The sequence below is a fragment of the Ruditapes philippinarum genome, unplaced genomic scaffold (genome assembly GCF_026571515.1).
Source record: "Ruditapes philippinarum isolate M1 unplaced genomic scaffold, ASM2657151v2 ctg267_1_1_1_1, whole genome shotgun sequence".
Taxonomy (NCBI): Eukaryota; Metazoa; Mollusca; class Bivalvia; order Venerida; family Veneridae; genus Ruditapes; species Ruditapes philippinarum.
In genome coordinates, this window is record NW_026855002.1 from 178,101 (window position 1) to 191,570 (window position 13,470).

The 13,470-nt window shown below is 31.4% G+C and overlaps 1 protein-coding gene and 1 long non-coding RNA gene across 2 annotated transcripts; both read right to left on the reverse strand.

The window, feature by feature from the left end:
* Positions 1-164: 164 nt before the first annotated feature.
* LOC132741771 (uncharacterized) lies at positions 165-2,354 on the reverse strand. Its single transcript, XR_009627329.1, has 2 exons — positions 2,225-2,354; positions 165-1,002 (listed from the first exon to the last, which is right to left on the reverse strand). It is a non-coding gene; the product is annotated as an uncharacterized LOC132741771 (long non-coding RNA).
* A 247-nt stretch (positions 2,355-2,601) lies between these two features.
* Positions 2,602-12,803, reverse strand: LOC132741788 (protein draper-like). Its single transcript, XM_060730059.1, has 6 exons — positions 12,683-12,803; positions 11,721-11,775; positions 3,997-4,941; positions 3,502-3,634; positions 3,164-3,219; positions 2,602-2,738 (listed from the first exon to the last, which is right to left on the reverse strand). The coding sequence occupies exons 1-6, from the start codon at positions 12,695-12,697 to the stop codon at positions 2,602-2,604; spliced, it is 1,341 nt and encodes a 446-aa protein (XP_060586042.1). The 5' UTR covers positions 12,698-12,803.
* Positions 12,804-13,470: the final 667 nt, after the last annotated feature.

Here is a 13,470-nt window from a genome sequence, read left to right on the forward strand (position 1 = left end):
ATTTGAAACTTGTTTCATAATTAATATTATAAGTGTCATACGGGAGTGATTATCGTGAATAACTAAAGTGGTCATGAATATTAAGCGATCTTCCTTATCGTCCATTAAATCTTGTTTATAAGTATTTTAGTCATATTTCATAATGAGATAAAAGGACAAAAATGCATGCTTACTTTTTATTTATTTATATACAACAAAGGAATAATTATGTATATCTTAAATCATAACAAAATTAAAAGAGAACTATGTCAGAAAAGCGTGCACACATTATCGCACTCAACATTTAAACATAAAAATGGTGATCTTTTGAAATTAGAAAGTTTCGCAGATGACTTCGGAAGGCGGTTATCGTGGAACCATTAATGTGACACGTCTGTGCCAAACCATTCAACCAAAAGACATGTACACACAACAACTCTTACACTAACGTAGATGAAAAAAGACTGAAGAAGAAAGGGACATATACATTATATACATCAAAATTACTTAACATAAAGCAAATACATTTTTTATATTAATATGTACACATTTATACATAAAACTTATAACATCACGGAAATGGTTCTAAGCTTAGCATGTTGATGTTGTTTGCCGACTCGGAGGAACAAAGTCCTAGTCAACAACTCCTTTCACCTTGATACTTATAAGCATTTTGTGAAAGAGGCGCTTTCACTGATGAGTGATAACTTTGTGATTCGAAAATGAAAAATGGTAAGTATGCGTTAGTTATATACAGTAATAGGAACAAATTCTTTTCAAACAAAAGTCATATAATGCTGTTGAAACAGCTCATTTGTTCTGCATTCTCTTATATCTTCTTTACAGCTTTATCTGTAAAAAAGAAAATAATGATGTTGCACTGAACAAGTTTAAACGCATAAAGTGTGTTCTTACATACAATATCATACTTTAAGTGAAATAAATCGTGTTATAACGAGTCATTACTACACTTACCGATACTTTAAACACCGACCGTAATATGCCCATACTCGTGTTCTGAAACTGAAAATAAAGAAATAACATGTATATCATTCATTATTTTAATGGTTATTCAATACAATGGTAATAAAATATATCAAAATAAATAAAATGAAATTTCACACTAATCCCGTATAAATCGTTACCGCCAAATACGTCTATTGTAAGCTTAGTGTTTAGTCAATACTAATTTATTCCCTGCGGTCCGAGTACCGCAGGGTATTGGTACGCGTTTAACTTTTGAGGCATGGAGGAGCACGTGACCTGTTTTCGGTACATGGAGGAGCATGTGATCTGTAAACAGTACATGATTGGTTTATTGACCTTTTCGAAAACCTAGCTAAATACCGTTTGCCGGTACGTTACGGATTTTCCTCTAGGGAATCAGTCCAAATTACACCTAATTAACAACAAAAAACTATTACGTGATATTTCTTATTTTCTATAATTATTTTACCGTGTAAGTTGGAAAAACTTGAATGATGTGTTTGAAAATTATCAATATTTCTTTAATATCTATCTCAAATTTTACAAACTATAAATTGCATGTTTATACTGAAAATCTACAAAATTAAAATATTCGTAGTTGCATCTGCCATACTAAATAGAGATATTTTCTGCGAAAACTTGTGTGTTTATTTATTTTTTTTTTTTGCTCGGAATTATTCAGAAAATGGTATTTAATCATTTTCTTAAAAAGAAATAATTGTTTTATGTTCGACCTTCTCCGGTCTCAGGTCTTCAACGGTCACTAGTTTCCAAAGACCTTCTTCTATATTGATCGATTATTGTCAACTTTATTCTTGGTACAAACATTCATTTATCCCCCCACCCCCAAACAATGTTGAAAATAGTTAAATGAAATATCTTTATATCATTAAAAATGTTCCCCGCAGGAAACCATTTTACTTGTCTTAGTTTGATTGCGTTGGAAGCTATAAGCTTATTGAAACACTCTCGAATCTCTACTTTAAACCAACCAGTACTAAGCATTGAGTGTAAATGTATTGCTCACGGAAATAACGGCTTGCCTCTGATGAGGTCTGAACACACCCGGGCATTTATTTAGTTATGTTGTTTTACCAACATATATCATTTAAAGAAGTATTTTTCTTATTCGTTGTAATATCATAATCTAAACATCAGTATCTCCAAAAACACTATGATGACACGTGTTACAACAATATTGCCAAGTGGATAACATAATTAGGTCAAATATTCTATAAATATCTGTTTTAAAGATAACCTTGAAGGGAATTAATCTTCTCGTACTCGTTTTTGTCTGTCTCTTTAGTAATCTGTGAATCTGAAAAATATTGTTTTCATTGAACATTTTCTTCTGACATTTTGTGATGTACTGAAATATCTCTGCAGGGGCGTCCGGTGCTTAGTGGTTAAGCTCGTCGACTTAAAACCATTTGCCTCATACAATTGAGAGTTCAAATCCCGACAAAGACTTTTGACTCTTTCATGTAAAGAAGCTATTCTATTTTTAATACTTTTCTAATCAAATACTTGAACCACATGGGTTGACAACCATAATTATTTGCTCTGTTAATACACTGTACATGGAATTAATGAAACGGGTAAAATATGCCACAAAAATCGTTTGAAGCAAGGTTATTATTCATCAAAATGAAGAAGTCTTTCAGTATAATATAGTCCTGATAGATTTATCATTAAAGAGGTAAAACGCCTAGTACATAAACCCGTCTCCATCACACTGTAGTAAACAGGGTTTTTCTCAGATGTGATGTGCTCTGAAAGCAGGAAGTTAAACGTGCAATATAAGAATCAAAGTTAATAATTATGTTTTCAATGTTGTCAATAAAACTTCAGGTTACAACATATAATAAAACATGAATTGACTCATTAAATTGACCAACCAAGTGTTCACAGTTTTATGTTATCTTGGATAACACAGTCACCAGTTGGCTTGGTTTACACAAAAACATATGGTTTTGTTAATGATACTAGTATTGAGTAGAATACATAGAAATAAATAGTAAAATTCATAGTTAAATTAATCACTGTTAAAAACCGGAAAGATTTATTCAAATGAATACAGCATATAATTTTAAACATCAATAAAACTTTGTGTTAAATTCGTGTGCATTGTAATGAAGGAAACACAGTAATGAATGGTTCGTAATGAATTTTGATATACAACAAAATGTGCACTTACTGTCACCAGCTTCCTTCATATTATTTTCAGGTAATATTGTTTTGTCAACTGTATTACTAAAATAAATAAATTAATCAACGGTAAAGTTGTTAGGAAACTTATATTCATAAGATTTTAAATGTGCAAACTGCAGCTAATATAAATGTTAATTTACTGTTAGAAATGCAAGAAAACATGTTTGCTAATATCCAAAACAGAACACGTTTTAAATAAAAAAAGAAACGGATTATTTTATATCGAAATAAAGTAAATCTATCAAATCAACATTGATTTTATCTTTATTTGTTTATTATCTATTATTGTTTTATTTTTAGATATTGGTTTAGGAAATCACCTACTTTTGGAAGAATCGTGCTCTCCAAAGTAAAACCAAAGACACAGCTAAACTAATCATTAGTATGGCTATTATTATTCCCATTACTATGACAGCAGTCTGGTTGTTGTTGTTGTTTATGTTGTCTGTTTGATATCCTTCGTTTAAAGAGATTATAATATAATTATAATTAACAAAGCAAACATGTATATTTATTTACTTTTATATATTCTATGAGATGAAGGAAATTTGTACATACAATGTACATCAAGTTTAGCTTTTCTATTTTAAAATTATTTTACCTGTGCATTTGTTACTGCATCGAAAAAAAACCTTTAAATGATTTGTTACAAATCTAACATCGACGCTTAAGAAGGTCACCCGATGTACATTTGTGTTTAACAGCCGGTCAGATACCATTGACCGAGAGTTATAATTTATAATTTAGAGAAAAATATCATGGTATTCAAACTAAAGTATGAACATGATGAATAACAAAATTCATTATAATAGCATGTACCTGTATTTCTTTCACATAGATTGTATTTACAATTAGTCGGACATCTCAGATTACAGGTATCACCATACCATCCTTCCTTACAAGTGTCACACTTTCGGTCGATCATATTTTCACTTATACACTCATCACATTCACCTGACTTTTTATCACAAATGCCGTTTTTGCAATAGGCAGTACAATTGTTTTCACACAAGTCACCAAATTTACCAAGAATACATTTTGTACAATCTGTCCCTGCAAAATCCTGCCTGCAGATACAGTTTCCGGTTTCCTTTTCGCAAACGTTGTTATTGCACCCAGTGGAACATTTCTGCTGGCATGTTGGACCAAATGTACCTGGCAGACATGATGTACAATTATTAAAACTCAAGCAACTTGTGCATTCAGCTCGGCATTGATGTACACAGTTATTCATCACAGGATTTTGAGGATTATCAAATTCTTTACCATTGTAATATCCCGTTTTACACGACTGACAAGAGTCTTTTGATAGACACGTATAACAGTTAGCAGGACAAGTATCCAGACACGTAGTGCTAGGACCAAAATAACCCGCCTGACATTCAACACATACATTCTGATCACATTTACAGTTAACCGGACATTTTCGAAACCTGCAGTCCCTATAACCATGGTCATTGTAAAAGTGTTCTTTACATTTTGTACAAAATGTGGACGATGTACAAGATACGCATTCAGAAGGGCACACTCCTGAACAATCTTTGGTAACTTCCAGATAGAATCCATCATAACAAGACTCGCAGATATCAGCGTCGTATTCACATTTTTGACAGTTATAGGTACATTTCCTATAGCAACGACCACCAAAATATCCATCAATACAACCCTCATAACAATTTCCTTCCTCAAAGTAACCATCAGGTCCACAGTTTTGATTCTTACAACATGCGCAATTAATTTTACAGCTTTCGTCTATTTCACCATCTGAAAATGTTCCAAATAAACAAATATTTAATTTTCGTAAATCATACTATATTTTAAATAATGTTCACATTCATCTAGTTATACTTTATTTAGATTTATAGGCCAATTACAAATAAATAACGAATCATCGAAATGATAAATAATGGTGAGCAATATTTATCTGATTAAAATCAGCAAGTACGCTTTATGTAAACATAAGAAGTTCTTAACTTTCGTCAATGGAGACCAAAATAGTTTTTTTTATTAATACAGGATTTATTTTCATCTTGTGGTATGAAAATTATCATATTTCATGAATGGCAGCAGTCATGAGTGAAATATGATAATTTCCATACCACAAGGCGAAAATAGATCCTGTGTTTATAGAAAAAAAAGAATTTTCTGTTGATTATATAATTTTTTCTCTTTGTTTTTGACACAACACTTTAAAAGATATTTTGTATTGACTGAATTGAACCAATAAAAATACGGAAATATGCTTCACTGCAGTGAACAAAAATAGTGAAAATACGGTAAATGAAAATACACATTTTATTTCATCAATATTTCTTTCAAGTATACAAGAAAAGCATTGATGTAAAGCATAAAAGGGCGTCCGAGCAAGAAATGCAGCAGGTTACGATGAACTAGTAGTCATCTGATGACCAGATACATGTATCTTCTTATAAACTTTACAATGGGTAATTGGATTTTACCAGAATAGTACATGTATATCATACTTTTTCATAGATGAATTTTTGGACGAAAGACATTGTTCATAAGATATTTGGTAGGCTTGCTAGAGATTAGAATATAAAATGTATTTTCTTTAGAACATTCAAAACAGTAGCGCTCTAGTCAAAATGAACAAAGTCTGTTTTTTATTTTTAATATAAATGTAACAAATATGCAAACGGAAAATATAGTAATATTACATGCAATTTTCATGTCAAATTAATAAATGGTTTCTATTGATACCTGGGACTTACTAAAGATAAAGTATTTACATTTGAAGTCCCAGATAAACACTGAAAGTAGAACACACACTGGAATGAAAAATTTGGGATGAATTCAGGTTTTTTTTTTTTGTTGTTGTACGTGTTAACAAAAATAATTGTACATTAAATAAAATTATGAATAGATTTGCATTGCATGTTGATATGGTGAAGTACAACGGAAGACTGTTAAAGGTATGAGGAAATTCACCAACATGTTCATGCGAGTCAAATATATAAAAGCTGCTTGACATTTCTGATAGATAAATAAATAGCTATTGTTAATTGCTTTATTGGGAGATCAGTCTACTATTTTGTCGAATTGCTTCAAAAACCTCGTCTGACCCACCAGTGTGTTTACATTGATATCAATAAACCTAAAACACATCATGTTAGAACTGCAGGCGAAAGTTTCTGTTGTTGAATGTCACAGTATTCGGCGAATAAACATTTCACTCAAACCACCATAACATCGATTGCCTTGAAACAAAATATAGAATCAACTTCCTACAGCAAAATTCGGGAAATAAGGGTCGATTTAAAAATACCCGGTGAAAATGTCAGAAGTGCAATCAGAACCATAAAAAAGAAAGAAAGAAAGAAAGAAAGAAAGAAAGAAAGAAAGAAAAGAAAGAAAAAAGAGCAATTATTAATTTATCGGTTCTTTTATCGGAAAGAACCCAAGGAAAAGACAAATTTAAAATGATAATACTATGATATAGCAATTCGTAAAATATGGCCTACATTTATACTTAAAGTTTAAAAATATTTTTTAGATAAATTTATAAAGAGTTCACTTAGATGTAAAATTATGTCTGCATTTCATTTTTGTAAATTTCTCCAGTTCGTTATTTATTACCATAGCGCGAAACGAATGACGTTTTAAACAACCATTTCCCCAATCGGTACGTCCGAAAAGTTGCGATTGCCAATTCACAAAATCTGAATCCATTCCATAAAGGGCGTCGCGCTTCGGCGCGGACGCCAATAATAACCATCAACGTCCAATGTTTTATATTTTAACGTAAATTACATTTATCCGACAAGAAGAGTCAATGCAAATTGAAGCCAAGTTTAACTTAAACAAATTGAAAAATGTATCAAATGGTCTCGTGCGTTGACATATATGAACTACGATGTATAAAATGATGAAGTGGTTCATTTTGAAACATCTTGCAGGTTAAAGATACACAAGGATGAAATTATCTTATATAAATTTATGTGAGACTTTTTTCTCAGAACATGGCCATACGCCTTTACAACTAATTATAGTTCTCTTGCATCATGTCTCATTGACATGATCGCTAAATATTTTCTCATTCAACATTCACAACGACTTGATAGTGTCGTTGAAACTTTCTCACAAAAGATGTTCTTGTGACATAATGAGTATAACACATTGTTCTCAATTATAAGTGTAACACATCGTTCTCAGACAGCAGACTCTAAATATTTGACACATAAGAATTATCACTCTTTTGAGTTCGTATGCGAGGAATTATATCAAGAGAGCGTAGATGTCCATCCGAACTACAGACAGTTTTTGGGATATATTTATTCGATTTACACGATATCAACAAATTAATGCTGCCGTACCAGATATCTAGCTAAATTGTGCATTATTTGTTTCCGTACTTATGTTAAGCCCGCCGCGTACAGTGATTTAATTGCACATTTACTCACAATTTCTGTCCAGGGAAATATGTGGATTGTGTTGAAAGTTTTATTTATTCATGACACATTTTCAAATGCCATTAGAACTTAAATATAATTTTCTCATAAATACGGTGGCATAGAGGTGACATTAGCAGTTTATTTTTATCTCATGACAACGACTTATTATCAAGGTCATATGTTTTGTAGGTAGATACATGTATACATGGAGAGTTAACATTTACAGTAACATTTTATCCTGTGGCCACAACTTATTATCTTGTTGCCACGACTAATTATCTTGTGGTCACAACTTATTATTTTGTGGCCTCAAGATAGTATTTTGTGACCACAACTTTTATCGTGTGGCCTCATGATATGATCTTGTGACCACAACTTATTTTAATACCAAATGAAAATAGTCGTTTCATCTTAATGTAACTTAATATCACACTGGCCATAACTTATGCGAAAGCTATGGGTCAAACGTAGTGACAGTGGTGAATTCGCCACAGAAGCAGTGAAATAAGATGGTTTCCAGTTTAACCCCTCCAGCAAGATGATAAGTTGTGGCCACAAGATTAAATTAGACTGTTAATGTCACCTCTATGTTATCAAACATAAATATGCTCCTTTAACATACTAACTATGAAAATGTTTCTCCTACAACATGTTTTTATAATTTATCAACTACCAAATAACTTCCACTTAAAGGGAAAAACAAGGTTAGAATAAAAACTTGATTTCAGAAAAAGAATACTATAAATAATAAATCTGCAAATTTTCTGCCGCCAAATAATAATATTAAACGAATGATAACAAAATTTCAATCGTTAAATCACCGATTTCTACAAATCAGTAAGCGCGGCCATGTTTGTGTATTGGCCATTTAAAAACAGGTGCGCGTGATGTCATTTCCCCACATCTTTAGATTCATGATAAATCTAGTTGAATCGTAAGGAAATATTAATATAATGAAGTATTGACCAGACAATTTAATTTTCACAGGAGGTGTAGAGGAGATTTTTTATGGTTCAAAATACGTAACAATATAAAAAAAAATAAAAAAAAATAAAGAAACGTACGGCTAGCTACGAAAGTTCTAGCCGTACGTGAGTCACGAACGACTAGCCAGGACGCACTGTATTGTCTAGCCGTACGGCACTTTTCAAAATTATATGGAAGTCGAACGTAATAAAATTGTTGATTTTCATGCTTATCATTTGTTGTTTAATTTGTATGAATTATTTAATCATTTTTGTTAATTTTAAGCACATGGATCGAATAAAAAATGATCGGAGTGGAATAAATAAATAAAAAGAACATTGAATGAAAAAAAAAAACAAAAAAAAACGGTGAAATGCAAAAATAATTATATAATTTTAAAAACAGTAGATAAATATCAAACATAAAAGCACAGTCAATCAATTAATTAGCCTTAATTAAAACCTATCCAGGGACTGACAATAGAATTTTAGAAATGCCTTTCACGGAACATGCAATCTTCCTTGATGGACAAACTTTTATACAGTACCGTCGGTAATTGTCACAATTATCAAGAGCCTAACAACAATCATTTTCAGTGTTTGTTGGGTTTTTTTCATATTAAAGGTGTCGAAAATTAAACTTAATGAAACAAAAAAGGATTATTATCAAAATTTTGTAAGCTATTTCAATTGGTGTAAATGCAAGCAAAGGCTATTTTTTTCTCGACATCTTGCGATGACAAAGATTGATATATATATATATATATATATATATATATATATATTATATATATATATATATATATATATATATATTATATATATATATATAGCGATCAAGGCGATTAATCTCTAAAAAGTTAACATCCGAAGACAATTAATACTGTTTCTTGGTTAAAATCCTCGCTTAAAGTCATAAAATAACATATGCATTTTCGACTTCCATACAATTTTAAAAAGTGCCGTACGGCTAGCCAATACAGTGTGTCATTGCTAGTCGTACGTGACTCACGTACGGCTACGGCTAAAACTTTTGGCTAGCCGTACGGACCCGTACGCTAGCCACTTCCATTATAAAACCCCTACTAAAACGTGTTCTTAATAGTACATATAATTAAATTTTGGCAGTTTGATTCTGACTTTCAAATTTAAAGGTGTGAACATATGTTATAACTGATGTACACATTTAAAAAATATAAGCAACTCTTTTCAAAAGTAAATTGTTAACATGTCTGTCAACGTATGATGCTGCGCATCGTAATCGTAGCCTAATATTAACTGCAGGCAAATCATTTTTATTGGCTGCTCAAAAATCTAATTTGCATAATTTATTCACACAATTGCTGGTTCTTACTACCTAATTATGTCTAATATTGCGCATTGTCCATTTTAATTGTTCCTAATTCCTGTCACACTGTGTACTGACGATTTTTATTGCTCCTTGTATGCCTCTGTGCCGACAGACCTTTTGATCATGCACAATGTTGCCCTGATTGGTTGATCACCCTTGTCATACATTCTTCTGGCGAAATAGACATCTATTTTTTTACGCTTCATCAGTGAACTGAATGACCTTAGGGGGAATTAGGTTCCACACCGTAGTAAATTACAGCACGTCATAAAATAGCAACACATTTTTTTTTCAGTTACCAATAATCATTTTAAATATTAAGTAGATTTGTGATTTTTTGTTTTATTGGATTAAATTTACGGTAGTAGAAATGCGTATCTGTCGGGGAAAGGAATTTGGTAAGTAGATAACGTGGAAAAAAGCTTTAGGGAACTGGATAAACCCGAGAATATGCGTAAAAATAGGGGAATGGGCAACCTGTTGCTGTTGGTACCAGCTTTGACTAGGTGCCAAAATAACCTAATTGACAGTTTTGTTTTCATACGATTTTAGTCTGGCTGCCGATTTTCCTGCGCTTTTCTCATTTTTAGCGTCAATGGCGGAAAAACGCGTCCTCAGCATATTGGATTTAGTTGATATTTTACCTGAAAAAAAGATACATGACCGGCGATGTACCCCATTTGGACAGCTTGTCTAGCGAAAATTAAGTACAAAATAAAAGGATATATCGTCAATTTGAAGAAAGTTCTCATAGTACCCAAATTAAATTCATGGTTTATCTTTGAAAATTAAGCTGTCATTGCTTAAATCATGTGGTGGGATCATCAGCAAGCTTGAATATCGGACAAATGATTATTAATGTCCCAGCGTCTTCAATTAATTAATTAAAGCAATTCAGTTCCATATGATGTTTTCATAAATAATATATAATGTTCGCAATAAAATTAATAAGTTCTTCATCAAGATATATTTCAGTTGTACCAGCGTGTACACCTATACCGGAAGTGGGTATAAGACGTCACAATCTCGGTCTCGTCTGTCTCGTGAGAACGACAGAACGCCAAAATGGCAGCGCCCATGAACTTATTTCTCAAGTAAAAAATAGTGTCTTAAAACACGAATTTCTCTCTTACAGGGTTGATGTCAATAGGAAAACTGTCATGGTTCCTCTTTTTAAATGATGAATATTTATATTAGACAGACATCAATCCATCCATTCCTATTCCTTTAAGAATCACATTTCTAATTATCACATAAGGCGCATGAGCTTTATATACAAACATAGCGTACAGAACGCCGCTAATGTAAGAGAACCGTTGGCCTAGTGGTTAAGGCGTCGAAGGGAGGTCGAAGGTTCGAGCTCCGCGGGGAGCTTTAATTGAAAGATGAATGTTTCTCGTGGGACTCGTTCCGAAATGGCCGCCGCTTCGTGAGCCGCGACGTATTTAAAATGAATGGTTACCGATTTCTATCCATCTGGTGCCGGGCTTAGTGGTAGGAATTCGGAGGTGCAAGCAAAAGGTGTCTCATAAGTCAACAATGGCTGGTCCTTTTCGTAGGGGTGACACTATAATAATTTTTTTCACACTATAGGCGCGTCAACATTCTTATTTCGGATATGTGATATAAATATAATATCTATCCAAGTAGATTCAATACTAAATTTATTGAACTCGTTTATTGAACTCGTTGAATAAAACAAATTGATATGCATGCTCGCCAATGGGTCGCATATGATTTTTTTCAGCTCGTTCAATATATTTAGTATTAAATCTACACACTAATATCCTGTAATCAGATAACAAAAACACTTACCAGCTGCAAATATACATTTACAGCATACCAAAAATGAGAGCATGGTGATGAATTTCTGAAATAGATAGCAATGATTAGAATATAAAAATATAATAGATTTACTGTACCTGAATAAAATGCATTATTATATATAATTATGTTCATGTTTTATCAAAACGACAATCAAATTATCAAATTATACTTACTAACATGCTTACCAGTTTTTATGCTTGAAAATTATATTTTAATTAGATTTTTCATATTTTCATAATTATATTATTCTAATTAATGTATATAATATATATATATATATATATTATATATATATATATATATATATATATATATATATATATATATATATATATATATATATATATATATATATATATCTAATTAATGTACATGCCCAATACACAACAAATTATAACAACTAAATAGAATGTTTTCTGGAATTAAGTACCATTTGCAGGATAGTAAGTTACTTTTAATAACAGGTGGATAAATAATAGAAACAAAATTATATTTAAATTCAACCAACGTTATTTTAAGATATTTTAAAATGTTGTCACAGTAAAGTCTTTATTTCTTTTCATTGTTTTCATATCGTTTTACTGATAATAGTGTTTTATACTATATTTGCAGGCACATAAAAAGTGTTCTTGAAGCACTAATTCCGTACTAGTTAGTGTGTAATAAAAAGTGATTTAATAGCAAAATTTTACGTATAAATTAATACAAGCGTGAGTTTTCTGCATATCAAGTGATATCCCCCACCACAAAAACGCATTGTACATATTTATTTAGGACATTATTTTGATTTCATTATACTTCCGTATCTTAATATTATAGATGTCATTTAAGAATCCTCTATTAACAAATAGATATTTACTGCACATATATTAAGACGCGTGTCTATATCTTAATCAAGTATTACACAAACTCTCATAAGATATACATGCATTATATCAATTAAAACTTACGTATTTCAAAATCATATTTGTATTTTAAGTATATCCTCTAACAACACATGATTATATTTTTCTACTTTGATTGAACAATAGATTATGTTTTAAACTTTACATAAGGAAGTTAAAATTATAGTTCTTTTAACCTATAGAGACATAAAATGAATCCAACCCGTATACGAGTGCATTGGAGCGACGTAAACTACACTCAAGAGGCATTTATAATCCGACACTTACATTTTTCGATATAAATTGGTTATTTGTGGTAGTATTTTGTTCAACTTTAGACCATACAAAATTCAATATTGTACAATTATTGACTTGTGAGCCATTGAATATGATGTGATATTCACCGGCAGATGACATATTGACCGAGGCGATAGTCAATAATTGTTTTATTATATGAATAGGCTAAGAATTTAAAAAAAAGTACAACCTTATATTCATGTACACTTTTTGCCTCGTTGAAGCGCGGGAAAAAAAGACGCACGTGTTAGGCGTGCAACGAGTACTCGAACGCTGCACATACAAAAGTAATTCAAGTTTATACTCATCATTGCGCTGTAGCCTTTAAGTAAAATAGTAAAGTAATGACATTTGAATCGAGAAATATGCCATAAAGAACAAAACGCAACAATATTCTTTTAATTAACACGCGTAATTAACAGTCAAAGGTGTATGGTCATTGAATATGAGTCTCAATCTATTTTTAGACTGGGAAAATCCAATTCAGCCAGTGAATATGATACCAAGCCAGTAAATATGATTTTATAAAAAGTTCTATTGACTACTGTTTGAACCAA

What these genes read in the sequence shown, in the direction of transcription:
- LOC132741788 (XM_060730059.1), bottom strand. An exon ending in TAAATGTATATTTGCAGCTG is followed by an intron (nt 4,942 to 11,720) that starts GTAAGTGTTTTT and finishes GAACATTTTCAG; the next exon opens with ATGGTGAAATAGACGAAAGC. An exon ending in AGAGCACGATTCTTCCAAAA is followed by an intron (nt 3,220 to 3,501) that starts GTAGGTGATTTC and finishes TATTTATTTTAG; the next exon opens with TAATACAGTTGACAAAACAA.